This window comes from Mytilus edulis, chromosome 14 (genome assembly GCF_963676685.1).
Source record: "Mytilus edulis chromosome 14, xbMytEdul2.2, whole genome shotgun sequence".
NCBI classification, from domain to species: Eukaryota; Metazoa; Mollusca; class Bivalvia; order Mytilida; family Mytilidae; genus Mytilus; species Mytilus edulis.
The window spans coordinates 45004509-45026162 of record NC_092357.1 but is presented as its reverse complement, the minus strand read 5'-3'; the positions used below and the strand labels follow the sequence as shown (position 1 = coordinate 45026162).

The 21654-nt window shown below is 33.5% G+C and overlaps 2 protein-coding genes across 2 annotated transcripts; one reads left to right on the top strand and one right to left on the bottom strand.

Moving 5' to 3' along the window:
• Nucleotide 1: 1 nt before the first annotated feature.
• Nucleotides 2-1841, bottom strand: LOC139504235 (uncharacterized). Its single transcript, XM_071294302.1, has 3 exons — nt 719-1841; nt 99-622; nt 2-10 (listed from the first exon to the last, which is right to left on the bottom strand). The coding sequence occupies exons 1-3, from the start codon at nt 1839-1841 to the stop codon at nt 2-4; spliced, it is 1656 nt and encodes a 551-aa protein (XP_071150403.1).
• Nucleotides 1842-2058: 217 nt separating this feature from the next.
• LOC139504234 (mucin-2-like) lies at nt 2059-3846 on the top strand. Its single transcript, XM_071294301.1, has one exon. It carries the CDS (start codon nt 2059-2061, stop codon nt 3844-3846), a length of 1788 nt encoding a protein of 595 aa, XP_071150402.1.
• Nucleotides 3847-21654: the final 17808 nt, after the last annotated feature.

The following is a 21654-nucleotide window of genomic DNA, read 5'->3' as shown; positions in this document are numbered from 1 at the left end:
TTCACATCACCTGAAACGATGACTACAACGCTACCAACCACTGAATCTACAACTATACCATCGACACCACCGACGACGATGATCACAACGCTACCAACCACTGAATCTACAAATATACCATCGACACCACCTACGACGATGACTACAACGCTACCAACTACTGAATCTACAACTACGCCATCGACACCACCTACGACGGTGACTACAACGCTACCAACTATTAAATCTACAACTATACCATCGACACCACCTACGACGTTGACTACAACATTACCAACCACTGAATCTACAACTATACAATCGACACCACCTACGACGATGACTACAACGCTACCAACTACTGAATTTACAACTACACCATCGACACCACCTACGACGGTGACTACAACGCTACCAACTATTAAATCTACAACTATACCATCGACACCACCTACGTCAATGACTACAAAACTACCAACCATTGAATCTACAACTATACCATTCACATCACCTACGACGATGACTACAACGCTACCAACCACTGAATCTACAACTATACCATCGACACCACCTACGACAATGACTACAACACTACCAACCATTGAATCTACAACTATACCATCCACATCACCTACGACGATGACTACAACGCTACCAACCATTGAATCTACAACTATACCATCCACATCACCTACGACGATGACTACAACGCTACCAACCACTGAAACTACAACTATACCATCGACACCACCTACGACGATGACTACAATGCTACCAACCACTAAACCTACAATTATACCATCGACACCACCTACGACGATGACTACAACACTACCAACCACTGAATCTACAACTATACCATCAACACCACCTGCAACGATGACTACAACGCTACCAACCACTGAATCTACAACTATACCATCGACACCACCGACGACGATGACTACAACGCTACCAATCACTGAATCTACAACTATACCATCGACACCACCTACGACGATGACTGCAACGCTACCAAGTACTGAATTTACAACTACACCATCGACACCACCTACGACGGTGACTACAACGCTACCAACTATTAAATCTACAACTATACCATCGACACCACCTACGACGATGACTACAACACTACCAACCACTGAATCTACCACTATACCATCGACACCACTCACTACGATGGTTACAACGCTACCAACCACTGAATCTACAACTATACCATCGACACCACCGACGACGATGATCACAACGCTACCAACCACTGAATCTACAAATATACCATCGACACCACCTACGACGATGACTACAACGCTACCAACTACTGAATCTACAACTACGCCATCGACACCACCTACGACGGTGACTACAACGCTACCAACTATTAAATCTACAACTATACCATCGACACCACCTACGACGTTGACTACAACATTACCAACCACTGAATCTACAACTATACAATCGACACCACCTACGACGATGACTACAACGCTACCAACTACTGAATTTACAACTACACCATCGACACCACCTACGACGGTGACTACAACGCTACCAACCACTGAATCTACAACTATACCATCAACACCACCTGCAACGATGACTACAACGTTACCAACCACTGAATCTACAACTATACCATCGACACCACCTACGACAATGACTACAAAACTACCAACCATTGAATCTACAACTATACCATTCACATCACCTACGACGATGATTACAACGCTACCAACCACTGAATCTACAACTATACCATCGACACCACCTACGACAATGACTACAGCACTACCAACCATTGAATCTACAACTATACCATCCACATCACCTACGACGATGACTACAACGCTACCAACCATTGAATCTACAACTATACCATCCACATCACCTACGACGATGACTACAACGCTACCAACCATTGAATCTACAACTATACCATCCACATCACCTACGACGATGACTACAACGCTACCAACCACTGAAACTACAACTATACCATCGACACCACCTACGACGATGACTACAACACTACCAACCACTGAATCTACAACTATACCATCGACACCACCTGCAACGATGACTACAACGCTACCAACGACTGAATCTACAACTATACCATCGACACCACCTACGACAATGACTACAAAACTACCAACCATTGAATCTACAACTATACCATTCACATCACCTACGACGATGATTACAACGCTACCAACCACTGAATCTACAACTATACCATCGACACCACCTACGACAATGACTACAGCACTACCAACCATTGAATCTACAACTATGCCATCCACATCACCTACGACGATGACTACAACGCTACCAACCATTGAATCTACAACTATACCATCCACATCACCTACGACGATATCTACAACGCTACCAACCACTGAAACTACAACTATACCATCGACACCACCTACGACGATGACTACAACACTACCAACCACTGAATCTACAACTATACCATCAACACCACCTGCAACGATGACTACAACGCTACCAACCACTGAATCTACAACTATACCATCGACACTACCGACGACGATGACTACAACGCTACAAATCACTGAATCTACAACTATACCATCGACACCACCTACGACGATGACTGCAACGCTACCAACTACTGAATTTACAACTACACCATCGACACCACCTACGACGGTGACTACAACGCTACCAACTATTAAATCTACAACTATACCATCGACACCACCTACGACGATGACTACAACACTACCAACCACTGAATCTACAACTATACCATCGACACCACTCACTACGATGGTTACAACACTACCAACCACTGAATCTACAACTATACTATCGACACCACCTACGACGATGACTACAACGCTACCAACTACTGAATCTACGACTACATCATCGACACCACCTACGACGGTGACTACAACGCTACCAACTATTAAATCTACAACTATGCCATCAACACCACCTACGACAATGACTACAAAACTACCAACCACTGAATCTACAAGTATACCATCGACACCACCGACGACGATGACTACAACAGTACCAACAACCGAATTTACAACTATACCATCGACACCACCTACAACGATGACTACAACACTACCAGCCACTGAATCTACAACTATACCATCGACACCACCTACGACGATGACTACAACACTACCAACCACTGAATTTACAACTACACCATCGATTCAAATCACTACGATGACTACAACGCTACAAACCACTGAATCTACAACTATACCATCGACACCACCTACGACGTTGACTACAACGCTACCAACTATTGAATCTACAACCATACCATCGACACCACCTACGACGGTGACTACAACGCTACCAACTATTAAATCTACAACTATACCATCAACACCACCTACGACAATGACTACAACGCTACCAACTACTGAATCTACAACCATACCATCGACACCACCTACGACGGTGACTACAACGCTACCAACTATTAAATCTACAACTATACCATCAACACCACCTACGACGTTGACTACAACGCTACCAACTACTGAATCTACAACGCTTCCAACTACTGAATCTACAACCATACCGTCGACACCACCTACGACAAATACTACAACGCTACCAACCACTGAATCTACAACTATACCATCGATAGCACCTACGATCACTATTACAACAATGTCAACTACTGCATTTACAAACAAATCATCGGCAAACCCTACCGCATTTATTTCGACTTTACCAACTACTATAAATAGAGCAACGAGTGTAACAAAAAGCGTTACTGGAGCAGTAGCAATAAATAAAGGTTTGAAACTAATGAAATTAAATGTATGTTTATTGGAAAATTATAAGAAAAAAAATGTATAATCGCAAACTAAAATTGTTTGCCTCGTATGACTAAATGCATTAGATGGCTCTCTTCCATTTGTGTATTGCTTTAAAGATAATAAGCTAAATGAATGTGAACTTTTTTTGATCTTGTAAGTCAGCAAAGTTACATTGGACAAATGTAAAATAATATTTCGATAATAAAATTGTATCTACAGCTAACATGCCAATTGGCTTTATCCGTAGTACAATGTAAAATGAACATCAGTTAGTTTTGGGCCATATTTTGAGATAATTTTTCTCGTTACATATGTCAAAAGTATAATCTCTTAGCCATAATATATATAGTTTTTTTGGGGAAGACAAATACATAAGAAATACCAAAAAAATGAATAAATGAGGGGAACTGCAGTGTCTTTAGTTGGATAAAATTCTCTTTAAGGTTTTCAGCGTTTGTCTTTTTACTCGACAAGACACAACCGTATCTACGTGGTTTGTGTTTTACATTCTGTGTTAATCAAGGAACAAAAGATAAAAAAGGAGAAGATTCGGTATTAAAAGTTCGTTTTTAGCCCCACATATTAGGTCTAGACAGGAAGATTTTTGCCGTGATTTCTTATAAGTTGTAACAGTAGTCGTGCAGTTTAATAAACATTCTGGATTTCAACCACAGTTACATATATGTAAGTCTACGAATTAAAGAGCACCACATTCGACTAACAAAATGTTTAGGCAGAAAAATGTCTTTATATTACATGTAGCACATATTATGTTGAAAGTTTTTTTTTCGTGTGGAACCAGAGCCCTATTGAAATGTGCTTGCTTCATAAATCCATATTTCATTCCAATCATTGTTAACACTACAATGTATGATATATTGTGATAATAGCTTACAAATCCTCAAAATGCTAATGTTATTAAAAAAATATATTTATTTATTCTCCTTTTTTTTTTCTTGTTTTTTTTTTTTTTTTTTTTTTTTTTTAGATTTCTTGGAAACTACATGTACCCCATACATGATTTTATTCGTACAATCTCTTCTAATATATCATTCTCAATGTATATTTATCATGTTTATAATTAATTTTATTGATGTATCGATATTTCTGATCAGAAGTTCAGGTATATGTGCAGTTAGCATTCTTCTTGAGTGGTAACAATTTCGAAAAAGGAGTCGAGGACAACAGCAGTAAAGAATTTAGAGAATTGAATAACACAATACATCCAAGTGTAAGTTTCAAACAATAAATAAAAAAAGACAACAACTCTTACAGTGGTACATGTATACACCTTTAAAAAATATGCTCTCTTCGTGTAAAGTGCCCTAAAAGTGCAGTATACAGTTGTGACCGCAAAAGACCGATTACACCCTGATAAAAAATTAAATGAAGAATGGTTTGCAACTAATGAAATTAAATGTATGTTAATTTGAAAAGTATAAGAAAAAAATGGATAATCACAAAATAAAATCGTTTGTCTCTTATGACTAAATGCATTATTTGTCTTTCATCTATTTGTGTATTCCTTTAAAGATACTAAGCTAAATGAGTTTCAAACGCACACTTACAATTACGTGTAAATAAAGGTCAATCTTTTTTTTTCATCAAAGTTACTAGTTTTTATTTTTGTTTTTTTTCAAATTTTCGTTTTAACTTGTGCTATAACACCAAAAAATGTTGTTGTTCTGCGCTTCAATTTTTTCATAACTCCTCCACTTACCTTTGGAACATCTTATCAGTTGTTTCAACTTAAAAAAAAAAAAGAAAATGAGTTATGATTGGCAATGTGACAACTCTCTACCTGAGACCAAATGACACATAAATTAACATCTACAGATCACCGTCGGCCTTCAATAAAGAGAAAAGCACAAACCGCATAGTCAGTTATAAAAGGCCTGAAATGACAATGTATAACAATTCCAACATTGTCAGCTATGATCTGTAAAGCTGTTTTACTGAAATCCACGCTTCTAGAAGTAATATCTTAAATATTGTTTGGAAGACGTTGACAATTGCACTATTCGATATACATTTGTACTATATAGTAGTCGAAACGTTTTCTGTTTTTTTGCCATTACATGTGTTATGCTTCCAATATGAACATAATAAAAAGATTATAATGCCAAGTACTTTCAAATCAGTAGTCGTTACTAGCTTTATTATAACTAATATTATGTTTTCTATAGCTTTTTGTGTTTTTGTTGTTGTAGCTTTATGGAGCATATCAAAGTCTAACAGGATTTGTCACAATAAAGATCATACAATTTAAGTATGTTGTTTTATAGAACAAGAAACAATAAATACAGTAATGAATACTAAAATAAGTCAGACATGTACAATGCATCATCTTTTGGAATATGATCAGTAGTAAAAAAAGCATGAATAATAATGCCTGAAAAGTGTCTATAAGATACGATTATTAACCCTACCAAGAATACAGATACATTAATATATACACTGTTCTGATAAAATGTTCTGAAATTTCTGAACTCTTAAAAAACTGTCATTTTAGTTATAATCATATGTAATGTTCTCTAAGGGATTATTTATTAATTATTTGGTATACTCCCGGTCTGAATGAACGAACGAACGACCGAACGAACGAACAAGCGAACGAATAAATGAATGCAATAATGAATGAATAAAAAGACGAACGAATAAACGAACAAGCGAACGAACGAATGAATGAATGACTAAATGAAAAAATGAATAAATGAATAAATGAATAAATGAATAAATGAATAAATGAATAAATGAATAAATGAATAAATGAATGAACGAACGAACGAACGAACGAACGAACGAACGAACGAACGAACGAAGGAAGGAAGGAAGGAAGGAAGGAATGGATGAATGATGCTTAACCATCAATCGATAGATGACCAAATAATCATGATTGTGCTCAAACAATTTTATATAATCTTGATTTTAACACCAACCACTCCGAACATTTTTTTTCCCGCAGAGTGAGAAAACCTTTTGACAAGCAAAGAAGACGACGTCAGATTGACAACAGGTATGTAGGAGAAACAAATTGCCTCCGTATGTGTTCTATTAATTAACATTAACAAAATAGAAATATAGATTCCTACACTGCAACAAGTGTATTACGATATTTCTCCACTCGAGACAGTTAAATTTTATTATTCAAAGAGCGAGGCTTGCCGGCTTTTTAAATAATTAAAATTTAACTGTCGAGAGTGGAGAAATATCGTTATACACGAGTTATGGTGTTGGAATCTGTTTCTCTGATGCTTTTTATTCTTCTTTTTTCAAAGATTTTCAGAAACTTGACGTTTTCTTTATATGCGACGTCATCAGGCATGGTCACCTTTTTTCATGACGTCATAATAGGAAAATTCAGAAGAAAACAAAACATTTAGACGTCATAATTAAATTTCGACTTATCATTTGCCGAGAACAAATTTTCCACTAGTGAGGAGAAATATATTCTCACATCGGTCAGGAAATGTGAAAATAGCACAAAAATTAGAGAAAATATATTTTACGTAAGACGTTACGCACGGTATTCGGTCTATGTTTTATTTGATCATTTCTTGATGCAACAGTAGGACAAAAACAAATCATTTCCGCGTATTATTAAATAGTAACTTGTCTTGATTCATCATTTGAATCAAAATTAGATTAAACCGGATTTTAATAAATTTAATGTTATGTTTTATTACATAATTAAGCAATGATTCCGCGTTCATACTGCCATATTTGCTGTGTAAGACGTAAAACAATAACTGACCATCCAAATATAAACGAAGGAAAAAAACACAAACTACTGAATGGGTTCCTATGAAATTTGTACATGTGGGATATACAATGTAATATGATCATGTTCAAGGTGTGAAAAGGTCACGATAAATATCATGTCAGTTAGCAATCTGGTGGCCATTTTCGAAATTCCATAAAGCTGTAAGATTTGAAATTTCGAGTATACGAAAATGAAAGCAAACAATTCGATCGTACAATATTTTCACATAAATTACAGAAAGGATTCGTCACCTCTACATGAAAATGTAATTTTATTGAATTTTACGAGCACGTTTTTATTTCTAACACATCTTCTCTCGTTTTATTTTTTTTCTCAGTATTTTCCATGACTCCCATAAATGTTACCATAGAGCCATTGTTCAAGATTTTTCAGTACCATGATAATTTAGGCTATTTTAAATTTGTGACTGACAGACAAATGAACTATGAAAACAAATGTTACTTCTGAAATGTAATTTGTTTGAAGATTTGTTTAAGCCTTCAATGTTAAGGAAACGCTAAATTTTTTATCACTTTCCGTCAAGTTGTCCGTGTCTACCCAAAATGTTACCACGTCCAAATTTAACGTTTTTTGCACGGAACGTATGAAATGTAACGTAATTTATATTTAATTCTATTTTCCATTAAGTAAAAGTTTAGCATTTTTGAGTCATTAGCTATATAGCATTTAACATGTTCTGTGCAATAATTTATTTTTTGGAGATATTTTTTTAATATTTTCTCTTAAAAGGTAATAAATCACCAAGAAAATCTGACTTAAATCATATTGTTGTAAACTATGTGTTAATCTTAAAGGCGTAGAATTTTTGATAAATAATAATGTTTCTACTTTTAAACCTAGAAACATGTATGTGTCTACTAGAATGAATGTTTGTTGTATACACTAACAGTCATTTCTACGCATTATAATATTTTTGAAAAACACATATATGGGATGTTGATAGTACGGATAAAAAATTATTCGCTATTTATAGTTCGAAAACTACAGTCAAAGGTTGATAGCATTTATACTTTTAAGGTACTAAACAGCTTTGATACTGGCTGTTTCAATAGTACGATGTACATGCCTAGACTAAGATGCTTGTGATGACGGAATCCTCAGCATCATAGAGGATATATGCATTTTGCAACAGCTGAATTGTTGCGAGAGTTTCTTTATTTCTCTTCGACTTATGTTTTATAGCCCTAAGTATTTTGCCCGCTTTTTATTTATAAAACATACATAAAAAGTGCATTTGAACGGTAATGCTATTCTAATTCATCAGTTTGTTAAATATTCACATTTATTCACCATTTTCTACATTTGAAAATGTCTGTACCAAGTCAGGAATATGACTGTTCTTGTCCATTCGTTTTTGATGCGTTTTGTTATTTGATTTTGCCATTGCCATTGGTTATTATGGACTTTCCGAATTGATTTTTCTATAAGTTGAAAGACTAGAAAGTAGCTGCATTCTTATGAGTTTCTTCCTTATCGTAAAAACAATATATTAAAACAGACACAATTAGTATTTTTTTATGTTAGTAAATCTATATGATTTTTCCTAACCAAATGCAGTCATTTTTTTTTTTAAACAGCGAATTAGAGGTCGTTTCAGAGTTGGTGTCCAAACCATACAAAAATGATACTGACAGAAATGACGACGATGTAACTGACGAGATATTACATATTACTGTCACCTTTTTAAACAACGGATCGGGGGAAATTGGAAACTACAGTTTTACCAAAATAAACGAGTCGTTACAATGTCTTAACAATTCAGGTAAGCTTGGGTTTTTTTTGGAGGGGAGGCAGTTTGCCAGATCATAATACAAGTGACCACACGTGTTACTCTAGGGCTATTATCCTTTACTTACAATTATATGCAGTTTACAGTTAGCATGGTTAAGTTTGCACAAATTTGTATTTTTCCTCGATTTACACTTTAAAATCATATAAACGGGGATATGATAGGTGAATGCTAAAGGGAAAGCACCAGCAACGGATTGAAAAAATCCTAGCAAGAAGAGATAAAACAAGAATTAAGAAGCATTGTGTTATAATGCCAATGCAAAGCTATCCTGAGGTACACGTATGTCCAAAGCTTAATTCTTAACACTTAAAGTTGTAAGTTCATGCACCTTTCATCACCAACAACCAAAATGTGTCCATTTTTGTTTACACTATATACATGTACATGTACGAATATCAGACAGTGACCGAATATTACGGTTTAACTTCATGTTTCTGTTTTAGTAAGGTCAGCGTTAGAAGAGTTTGTACATAAGCCTGGTGGTGAAGGAACCACGCGAGAGAATGAATGGTATGCAGCTTGTAAGAGCTACATTTGCCAACATAATGGAACTTGTGTGATAAACGAAAAGCATAATGCGACATGCAAGTAAGTAACTGATAAACTATTATTTTTTTTCCCATAAATACAAATGTGTACACTATTTATATACCATAAACATGCCTAGTTTGTGTTCATTAGAGACTTTTTCAAGCAAATCGCGTCTACCATTTGCAAGTTGTATTTTTACCAAAAAAAAAATATTGAAATGATTTTTTTTTTTTATTATATTTTCTTGTAAATTTTTTTTTTATCTCAATCGACTGTTTTTTTATCAGTTTTATTTTACGAATAAGGGACTTAATATACAAATGCAAACATGAAGACAGTGATTGCATTTTATATGTCTGAAAACTTGAAAGTAATATAATATAATATTTTCATATATAATACTATTGTAGGTGTTCCGAAGACGAAGTATACACATATTCTGGTGCACATTGCGAGCATAAAGCTAAAAAACTTATTTCTGAAATCAATTATACAATTGCTATAGTAATTGGTGGGTTGTCCGCCGTATTGTTAATTACCGTCGTCATATGCTGTGTGTGTATATCAAAGAGACGGGATAACAAGACTCGATATGACAACGAAAACATGTAAGTATTATGCAAGTTTTGTTTTTGTAACAGCCGATTGCATTGAGTGTGTAGGGAAAGGTAGTATCCTTGGTAAGCTTGCTTGTTAGCTGAACCATGAAGTCATTATTATGATTATTAGGTAAAGTATACTACCCTCTTGTCGAAGTAATCTAGTTTTACAGACAGATACATTTGTAGATTTGTTATCTGTCGGACTAGTCTACTCTTAAAGGAAGGTAGTTTACCTAACATTTACAACATTTTTTTATTTATTATTTTGTTTTCAGATATTTTGTTTTTATTTTAGAATCATGCTACCTCATACTTAATGTTCTAAATCATTTATTGCGCGTTTGTTTCTCTCAACTAGTGATTTTGTTATTGTTTTTCTTTATACACATTATGAACTCATATAGTTGCGTTCCAATAGCATCAACCATGTTCATAAAATTACGGACACATACGGAATTGAATTAGAAAGAACCGTTGTTACGGTAGGACTTAAAAACGGTGCACACGGCAATCACACACCTTTCAGCTACATGCATGCATGTGGTAATTATGGCAAACGAGAAGAATATAGCTTACTCAGATTTTATCAGAAAACACATCAAACAAAAAGAGAATCTGAAGAACAAACCAAGAATAAACTTTAATCACATGGGTCCGTGTAACACTTATCAATTCAAAGTTTTAAAAAGTTTTGAAATTTTAGATTTTTGGAATTTTGATCAAAGTTTTAAAATATCAAAATTTCAAATTGTGTAAAAGTTTTGAAATTTTGAAATTTTAACAAAATTATTAAAATATTAAAATTTTAAATATCGTTTTTAAATTTGATAGTTTAGGATTTTGATCAAACTTCTAAAATATTAAACCTTACGTGCAATTTTGATTATTTAACTTTTTGAAAGTTTGATTTTTTAAATATTTGATTAAAATATCAAAAATAGTAAAGGGGCGAAAAGAGGGGTACCTGTAAAAAGCGAAACGAAATAAAAGCGGAACGAAACGAAACAATATGAATTGAAAACATACTGATACTTAAAAGTTAATGTATATGAAATAAAACCACAGACAGAGAGTTGTAAGCGGTAAAAAAAATGGATGACAAAATAAATATTTCTCAAAAGAAGAGAATTCATTTCAAAACAAGACGTACTACGGATCTGATATTGGCCATTTTACTTGCTGCTTTTTCTAGCACCCATTGATATAAGAAGAAACAGGAGTAACAGTAAAAACTGAACAACTCGCAGTAGGTCAAATAGTATGTTTAGGTTGAGCATGTATATATATTTTCTACTGAACTCTTTAAAAGCAATAAAAAGGCTCAATACACGGTGTATTATCTCTTTTGATTTCTATTTTTTCTGTTTTGCACTACGACTTCTTACTTTCTGCAATCATGTTGGCTAAAGAATACATCATTCCATGTACATTATGAACGATCACCTTTAATGTTTTAATCTGTTCTTTTTAAGTTGTTGGCCCTTAATATTCAGCTTTGAGCGTTCCCTAAGAAGGTCAATTCAGGAAAAGCGCTTCGGTCGTAACTTTAAACGTTGTTTTCATTTTTATCGGTTGTATGACGATCATAATTAACCTATATTGCCTTGTATCAATGATTTTAGTTAACATTTTTTTGTTGGTACGGTAGGAATACTGAATGCATGGTGTCCCAATCAAGGTTGTGCTAGTCTACAATGTGGGAGGTTTTTCATATATTTATATCTTATTTACGTTGAAACTAAGAGTACTAAGACCAAATATTAGTAGATTGGAGCCGAGATACTGTTACAAGGTATCTACATAGATGGATACCGGGATATACATTTTGCTGGTTTTTGCGCCAGACGCGCGCTTTGTCTACAAAATACCTATCAGTGACGCTCGATTCCAATTAAGTTAAAAAGGCAAATAAAGTCAAATAAAACTAAAAAAGGCCAAATAAATTAAACGTTTATATCAAACTTATAGCTCTGGTTTTGTAAAAATTGAAACCATTCATATCATATATAAACGTATACCATAAACATTATTTTCAGCATTCATATGTATGTACATGTAATAGTTGCCGCTGTACTACATATATGCGCCCATCTATCTATTTGTAGGTGTCGGCATTTTAACAAAATTCTTTTCAAATTAAAGTTTATATCAGCGATATTATACTTAACAAAATTGTTAGCGCTTCGACAAATCAATAACACCCTACTTTTAGTTAAATGGTTGCTCCCTTCTAGACAACGTTTGGACCGGTTATCATATACGTACATGTAGCTCCATTATGGGTCCTAGATCAACCGCTGTTAGTAAATAGTAAATAAAAGGAAAGGGATTTTTTTTGTATATATAAAAGGACATTATTGTTCCGTATTTGCATTTTGTTATTTGAACATTTTTAAGTTGTCGTACGACAATCGACTTTTAGCAAACTAAAAGAACACAGGTACATTGTACATCCAGCCAGAATGGGGCGTGTAAAGAGAAGCCACAGTGTCAGTTGCATGATGGATTTTTCAATATTTGGCCATACACCATTGCTCTCGAAATACCAGTACAATGTAAAACGCTGAATTTTAAGTAAATAATTCAACTACGGAACGCTGAAAACTGAAATTTGAAAGTCAAGAAAAATAAGAACCGAAAAAAAAATTGAAGAGGTGTTTGGCCAAAGTGAAGTTAAAACATATAAAAATCCATCTATAAGGGCTACTTTGTCCGAGGGAGTTAAATCCTAAGTTTCTTCGTAATTTGTACGTAAAAACCTATTTTAAATTATCGATTTTTTGTTGCCAGTGACGCATATTTCATGTATGTTCCGAAAAAAATTAGCAATAAATACAACAGGGAGAAAGTGTGCACATTGAAGACATAACCTTTCAATCAGTTTCATGAATTGAGGTCTAAAACTGGCGTATGGCAGTAACTATTAGCTTTATATATAGTAGTCCTTTGCTAATTTATTATCATTGACATTTTGATTAGTTTCGTTTGTCTCCTATTCTGACATAGGACTTGTATTTCTTTTAAAGTGTGTTTTACTGTTCGTATTACTGTGTGTTTTTCATTCTTTATTTGGTAGAGGTAAAGAGGAGGGTTTTGATCTCACGAAACAAGTTTAACCCCGTCGAATTTGTGCGCATGTCCCAATCAGGAGCCTCTTTCCTTTTAAGTCTTGTATGCTTTTAATTTTAGTTCATTGTTATATTTCGAAGTTTAGTATGACGTCTATAATCACATAACCAGTACACTTTCTTGTCTAGGGGCCAGCTGAATCGTGCCTAGTGCAACGTTCATTGCGACGCTATACATTAAGTATTCCTTCCGTGTTATTTCTTGGAACTGAAATAAATCATAAAAGGCAATTTATTATCGTCATGCAATCGATAAAAAAGAAAACAAAACGTTTAAAATTGCATGCGACCGATGCGCCTTTTTGATCATCCGTCATCAGGAACGTCAAAAAGGCGAATTATACTATTTGGTTTACTGCGAGTTGGTCAGTTTTCACTGTTACTTCTAAATGTTGGGCACTGGGAACACCAAATAGCTCTGAATTATTTATCTCAAACGCTAACCTTATATGAGAGATTTAAATCAACTTATTTAATTCAGGGTTAAATAGGATTAACAAAATTTGTTTGATAGATGCACAACCTTAAAATTTCAGGATACTGTTATCCCATGTGATGTCTAATATGTTTTATATATTATTATATATAAAAAGGGTTCTTCTTTCCATAATTTATTTTGTAATTGAAACTGATCTGACATATTTCGTGCTATTTATTTATAACTAAGAATGATTGTTATCAGAGCCGTGTTCACATCAGTGTTTACAGGTACCCCTCTTTTTGCCCCTTTACTATTTTTGATATTTTAATCAAAAATTTAAAAAATCTAACTTTCAAAAGTGAAATAATCAAAATAACACGTTAGGCTTGATCAAATTCCAACACTATCAAATTTATAAACGATATTTAGAATTTTAATATTTTAATAATTTGATTAAAATTTCAAAATTTCAAAACTTTTACACAATTTAAAATTTTGATATTTTAAAACTTTGATCAAAATTCCAAAAATCTAAAGTTTCAAAACTTTTTAAAACTTTGAATTGATAAGTGTTACACGGACCCACATGCACTATTTCAATAGAGAAAGGAAATGGTGAAAGTGTCAAAGAAACAACCACCCGACCAAAGAGTAAAAACAAAGCCGAAGGCCATCGACGTGTCTTCAACACAGCCCGCACCGGAAGCTGACTTCAGCCGGCCCATAAACAAAAATATTTTCTAGTTTTGTAAGCATGGACGTCATACTAACTAACATACTCCTAACAGATACATTAACAAAAATAAAACAAATCCATAAAGGCAAGATGCTCCTGACTTTGGACAGGCGAAACAAAAAGCTGCGGGGTTAAGCATGTTCAGTCAGATCTCAACTTTAAGATACCAATATGTGTGTTTATTGTTGTACTCGGATCTCCTTAACTTGCTATTCTATTGTATTTTAGACTTGAACATGGTACGTTGAGTTATAACCATCCAATGGGACTTTTGGGCCGTCAGAGAGTACCATCAAACTTATACTTAGCACAAACCAGTAGAGATGATGACAATTATTTTATTGATTATAGAAGTAGACATACATACATGGAAGGCAATATGAATAGCAATGATGTAAGTATTACTGGATGAGGGACAGGAAGGACATTTTTCATGACGTACCGTATGGGTCTTTATTTCAATCTGCGGGAGTTCGGGATTTACACATATTGTATATTGTCGGAAACATGCCCTTTAATTTGATTCAGTAAATATTCTTAACTTTTATTATATCTGTACAGAGAAATAAAGGTTTAATTTTTCGGGATCCTGGAATGACTGCCCAAATTTTAAGGAAATTTGGGCTGAACACCATCCTTTTTTTTTGCAAAACCTCAACACATGTTATGTGGAGCAGTAGTTGGTAACCTTCGGAGAATATGAGATCAACCCTTACATCCCAGCTCCTTTGTTCTTACAGGAGTGATCTGAGCCGGATCATCCCTACCAGATCATTGTTATGCATGCTTTCCTTTGTTCTGTAACATTTTGGCGGGAATGTCAAATCCACTATAAAACTTATAATTGAATATACAATTATACGGAATCTATAATCTATCAAAATTGAAAAAATCCAGTGTATATGCATGGATTCGAACTTAAGACCTTTAGCATATCAAGCCACGACACAACCACTACACCAGGACGACTGGATACAAACTGTCCTTAATTTAACATACTTAAAGTAAGCAAGATATTTTTATAAGTTGGGCGAGTTGGCAGACCTTTATTCAATGGGGTTTAAACCCTTTTCGTTAATAAGTGACTTGTCAGTGATTGTTCAGTTTGATTTTACACTTTTTTAAAAGTGGGGCGAGTCGGTAAACAAGAGTGGGGCGATTTTTTTCATAAAGTGGCGATATAGATTGGGCCGATTGGTCAGTGGGGCGAGTTGACATTGTTTGATATCTACTCATCGTGTTCAGGGTCAAAAAAGGGTATTACATCCTATAGTTATGTATAAAGTGTATTACAATGGTTGTGTGGCGTTCTAAACTAGATTTTATGAATTGTAAATGGTTTTTCGGCTAATTTAAAACAGTTGGGATGTAAAATAGTTATCCCACACGGACTTGGTGTGTCAGTGTAAGATCACCCTCTGGCCTCCGGCCATCGGGTTGAAATTACACTGACACACCGCGTCATCGTGGGATAACTATTAATGAATTCGATGGGTTGGTGTGGCTCAGTCCTTACGTATCTATGCAGTGTGTTGTTTAGTTTTTCGTTGTTGTGTTTCCCCGGCGTTGTCAGTTTATTTTTCTTTTATATAAAATTTCAATTATGGATGATTCGCAGTAACACATTTACATTAATTGAGTGTCAGATAAGTTTTTTTTTAATTTCTTAACTAGATAACTATAAAAAGTCAATAGTCCTTTGTGATAAAAGTTATTCTACGCAGTTAAAAAATGCTGCAGATAACCCAATGTCAATAAATCATAATTGTGTTTGTAAAGAAAGTGGCAAACTATCTGTAGCATTAAGCAATGTGTATTCTAATTTAATCAAAATAATTTTAAGATATATCACGGGATCGTTATTTTTTTAGTTTTCAAAGTTATCTCATTTTTCATGTGTCGTATTATATCTATTTTATAGTGAACGTCAAATGTATTTAATTCCTTTTTTTAATTAATTGGTTCACTTTATATTCAGTTATCTAATGAGACTACATCTGATCTACCAGACGACATTGACTACGTCCCAGAATTCTGCAATAATGCTATACTTGAAAAAGAGGTAAATTTAAACCAAAATCACATTATTTTGAAATAACATCACATTTTTAAAATAAATACGGATTGGAAAACCTTGTTGGTAGTGGTCGCATTAATGTTCGTTATTTCGAGAATGTATTGTACAAAAGTCATGTCATGTGACAGACTTTTATTGTTTCGGTTATTCGTATTCCGATTTTTTATAGACTTGGAATGATCTAGAGCTTTAAATATTGAATAGACACTTGTGTATTAATGAATACTGTATGTAGACCTCTAATTGTATTGTGCGGTTTTTTCCCGTTTGATTACTGTTTCACTGGAAAATACCTAAAAAACTAATTTTCTTAAAATTGTATGAATTATAGTCAAATATATACAAAGATATTCATAGAAAATGAAATGAACTGAGACGAAAATTGATGCATGCTCTAACTATCATTTGAAATAATCATTGGTTGATTGTCTTTTGATAAACTCTCAGTGCAAATTATCATTAAGCACGATATTATAAAATTGAGGAGAAGTGGTATAAATATGTATGAGACACCAATCCATCAGAGTTAAAATGGAGTGGTAGTAGGCACAGATAAGCCTTCATAGGGTCTTTAATCATTTAAATTCGTTACATAGTGTGCTACTGACCTATTACGGTATATATGGGGTCAGTAAATTCCATATGGGATGAGAGCGAAACTCGAATCCCCATATGGAAGTAACTGACCCCATATATACCATATTAGGTCACTATCACACTATGTAACGAATTTATCTTACCGACTATCTTAACATGTGAAATTTAGACTAGTGACCTATCGAAATGAGCAAGACTTCGATACTGTTAGCATTAAGAAACTAGCTACTTCCACTGATCCTACAAAAGCAGATGCCAACAATAACAACTTGTTAGGTTTAAATGTGTTTAATGAATTTATTTCCATTTTAATCATCAATTTCTTCGTCTGTTGAAACCTTTAAGATTTTTCTCAGTACCGTTTTGTTTTTATAAAGGGAAGTAACACCACTACTAAGCGTGTATGAAATAAGCCCCGCCTCCCTTTTACCTAATATTGAATATAAAGGGATGTAACACCACTACTAACAGTGTATGAAATAAGCACCGTCTCCCTTCTAACCTAATATTATATATATATCTAGGTCTCCACGTAAAACAAAAGATACAAAGCACCGAAATAAGTATCTTTAAAAAGACAGGATAAATGGGATAGAGCGATGCCTATTTTGACTGTCACTGGAAAAGAGGTTATTAGACAGAAATTACACATTGAAACAGGCCACGCACATACCCATCAGGCAATTTATGCAAAGGTTCTTTAAAATGCACACATCGTTACACTCTCCCTCATAGACATGGAATTAAGATTATCGATAAAACAGGATGTGGCTGTGTATATTTCTCACCCCGCCATGTTTAAAGAAAGCATCAACTTACATGTAACAAGGATTGGTTCTTTTTTTTATAAACGGGAGACGTCTATATATTGCTTTACCCCTTTTAGTTCCTCTATTCTCACTTTAAAAGGAACCATATTTTACAATATCAATATGCGTTCGATCCCTATCTGCTATATTGGCCCTTCAAATATGAATTTTGTAAACGCGGAAATGTTGTAACATTTTGATGAAAACGTAAAGGTTAAAACGTGAAAATAGTTTTTAATTTCCATTTGATTCATACGTTATGCATTTGAAACTTCACCTCATTGAAACCTTTTTGTATAATTTGTGATAAAAACAAAAAATTTCTGAAGAAAATACAGTGGCGCCATCCCTTGCACACGAACATCTTTTCTTTGATATTCTTTATGTTTTATATCCTTGTCCTTTCAAAAAATATATGAGCGAGGACCAGCGCCATACATAAAAACATGAAAAAAACATCGAAAAGGTGACAAATTTTGAGAAATATGGACTTTCATGAAATGTATTCATGTTTTAAGCTATTATATTTATGAAACATGACGCAGATATATATTAATTTGGTTTTTCTTTTTATTATACTTTAAGCATTATATACATATGTATTCACATTATAAATCCTTAAATAAATTTAAAAAAACACACGCTTACAGGGCTGTGTTTAGGTTACTGGCTCATTTCCACACAATGCTCACAGATGCACACTGTTTCAAATTATATCTGTATATGTCAACTTCGAAACACAATTGTCGATGCTTATTTTTTTTTAAATGCTATTCATATTATTGCTAAGACAGAAATCTTCTTAAATCTATTTTATTGTTATTTCAGTTTAATATAAAAAGACCACAAATAAGGAGTGAAAGTATGCCCGTTTTTATCAATTTCGGAAGGTATGTTTTACAAGAATAATTGTTTCAAAACAGAACACATTTACACTGCTTCAATCAAAATAGAGTTAAAATGTTCTTTTTCCAACATTTCAGAAGGTGAGGGATGGTTTATTTTTTACAAATAAGGAGATGTAGTATGATTATCAATTGAGACGACTATCTATCAGAGTTCTAATGAATTGGGTGTAAGTAACTATGATATAATGTGTCCTTCATCAATGAGAAAAAAAGTACCCTTTAGTCGGCTATAAAAGGCCCCTACACGAACGAAAACATGAACATTTTGTACAGATGCCAAGCACACTATTCTCATGTACGTTTTCGTTACAAAGCTCTTCAACTGCTTAGGTTCTGAAACATCCTCGGCTTTGAACGTTTCTGATGAAGATTGATTTATTGAAAAGCGCTTCGGACGCATCAAATAATTAAAGTGTTCATGTTTATTCAAATAAAAAAAATCCCCAAAAATCGAAATGAGAATTATTTTTTCCAATCTAAGCACTTTTTAAATCAGACGCTAATTTAAGAAATACGAGTAATTGTTCTTTGCAATGCTTTATGCTCATTTTTGCATTATTTTTGTCAATAATTTTACGCCGAACGTTTAAGAGGTAACCAAGTATATTAAGAAATGCTCTTTAGATTCAAGAAGATGTGTTACGTAAATTTTAACATTGATACGCAATATTTGTATATATATAAGCATACATATTCAAAAAGGGAGTCACAAAAATAGAAAGCAGAATTGCACATCAGTTGCAAATGTCAAACAGCATGCTAAAGATATGAAGACGGATACATTTTAATAGATGTTTAGTGGGCTAACTATATAAAGGGCGATAACCTCGCACAAATGTATGTTTAAATATGAACCGTTTAAATGTAAACAACAATCGAATACAGTTTGACATTAACTTTTTAGATATTAACCGAGTGAAAGTAAGGCGTCCGTTTGATAAATCGAATTCTATAAAATCACAGCGGAGTTCTATATAATTCAACGACAACTGTATATTAAACGGTTCACTAAATCATTGCAAATATAAATTATGTTTAAAGCAATCGGGTATGAATCTAGCCTGTTATGAAGCAAAGGATACATTGTTACAAAAAAGATTTACCAATACATTCTCAGAAGCTGCTTTGGTCAAATATTGTTCTTATTATTCCTTTTCATCAATCAAAATCAACAATGCACCATTGATAGTTATAATAAAAATAACAGTTATTTCAAATAGTATTTGTTCAATGTTATTTCAGGCCAACGGCATACAGACCGGACTATATTTGATATGCAAACCAACGAACAGAAATCAGTATGCCAAATACTTTACTCAATTTAAAAAAAAGACATAACAAATTATGTATGTTTAATGTAAATAGTTATTATTCTTAAGACTTTACACTTTTGCGAGAGAAAAAATTGAGGCGAGATAAGATACTAAAGTATTTCCTCACATCAAACTTTCTGATACTTTGCGATATTTTTTTTACCATACTTCATCAAACATATAGAATCATTGGACAACGAGATATTTTTATATATAAGTTGCGAAGTTGCCAAATTTGGAAACACAAGAAATCTATGTTAAAGAATTTCAAATTGAAAAAAACAAATAAGATTTTTATTACATAATTTTGAAAAAAAAGTTTAACCGAACTCGTGTTCTTGCACACAAGTTGTTTCCTTTTTTTTTTAAATAAAAGAGTTATCTATCCTTATTTGACTAAGTTGAAAAAAAAAATAATTTCGAAACATTTTTATTTGTGAAAAACTGTCACAACAAGGGAATAACTTGCTGATTTTCATTTTTGTAACAAATCAAACACATTCATTGCCGTCTCAACATTTATGGATTGAAGTAACAAAACAAGTCAATTGTGTACTGTTGTTTTGCAATCAATATTGGCGATATACACTTATTCTACCTTAAATTATTACCCATTAATCATACACAAACTCATCTTTATGGTATTATACTATTCCTTCATTTTATTGCACAAAGACTAAATTTGACCACACAAGATAACAACGTCAAAGATGAAACCACACAGATAAAATTTATTTAAATCTGGATAAATGTCATATTTCTATATTAGAGGACAAGCATGTAAGGTGCAATAGACAAATACCGCCTTTAAAACTCTATCAAAATCTAAATTCACTCTGAATTAACTGCAATACTGATATCCAAAAATGAAAATACACATACAGTCTAAATTCTTAATCTTATACGTGCAAAAAAGTTAATTCAATCCGTAAAATTAGAACAAAATACGTGAAAAAAGTTACATCTGGATTCCTTTTGTCAAAATATACCTACCAGTGTAATAATTAATCTCGAATAAGGTGATACATTGTTTACATATCTCTTTCAAATAGACAACTCTGAAGATAAAAAAGAAATAAAGCAAATACAATATGCTCAGACAATATGTAGTTACCTCACATACACTTACAAACGTTTCTATACTTTCATT

Excerpts from the sequence above, each read along its gene's own strand:
- LOC139504235 (XM_071294302.1), bottom strand. The coding sequence starts at position 1,841 with ATGGTTGGTAGCGTTGTAGTCATCGTCGTAGGTGATGTGGATGGTATA. Across the intron at positions 623-718 it reads CGTCGTAGGTGGTGTCGATG|TCATCGTCGTAGGTGATGTG; the intron begins GTATAGTTGTAG and ends GTAGCGTTGTAG.
- LOC139504234 (XM_071294301.1), top strand. The coding sequence starts at position 2,059 with ATGACTACAACGCTACCAACGACTGAATCTACAACTATACCATCGACA.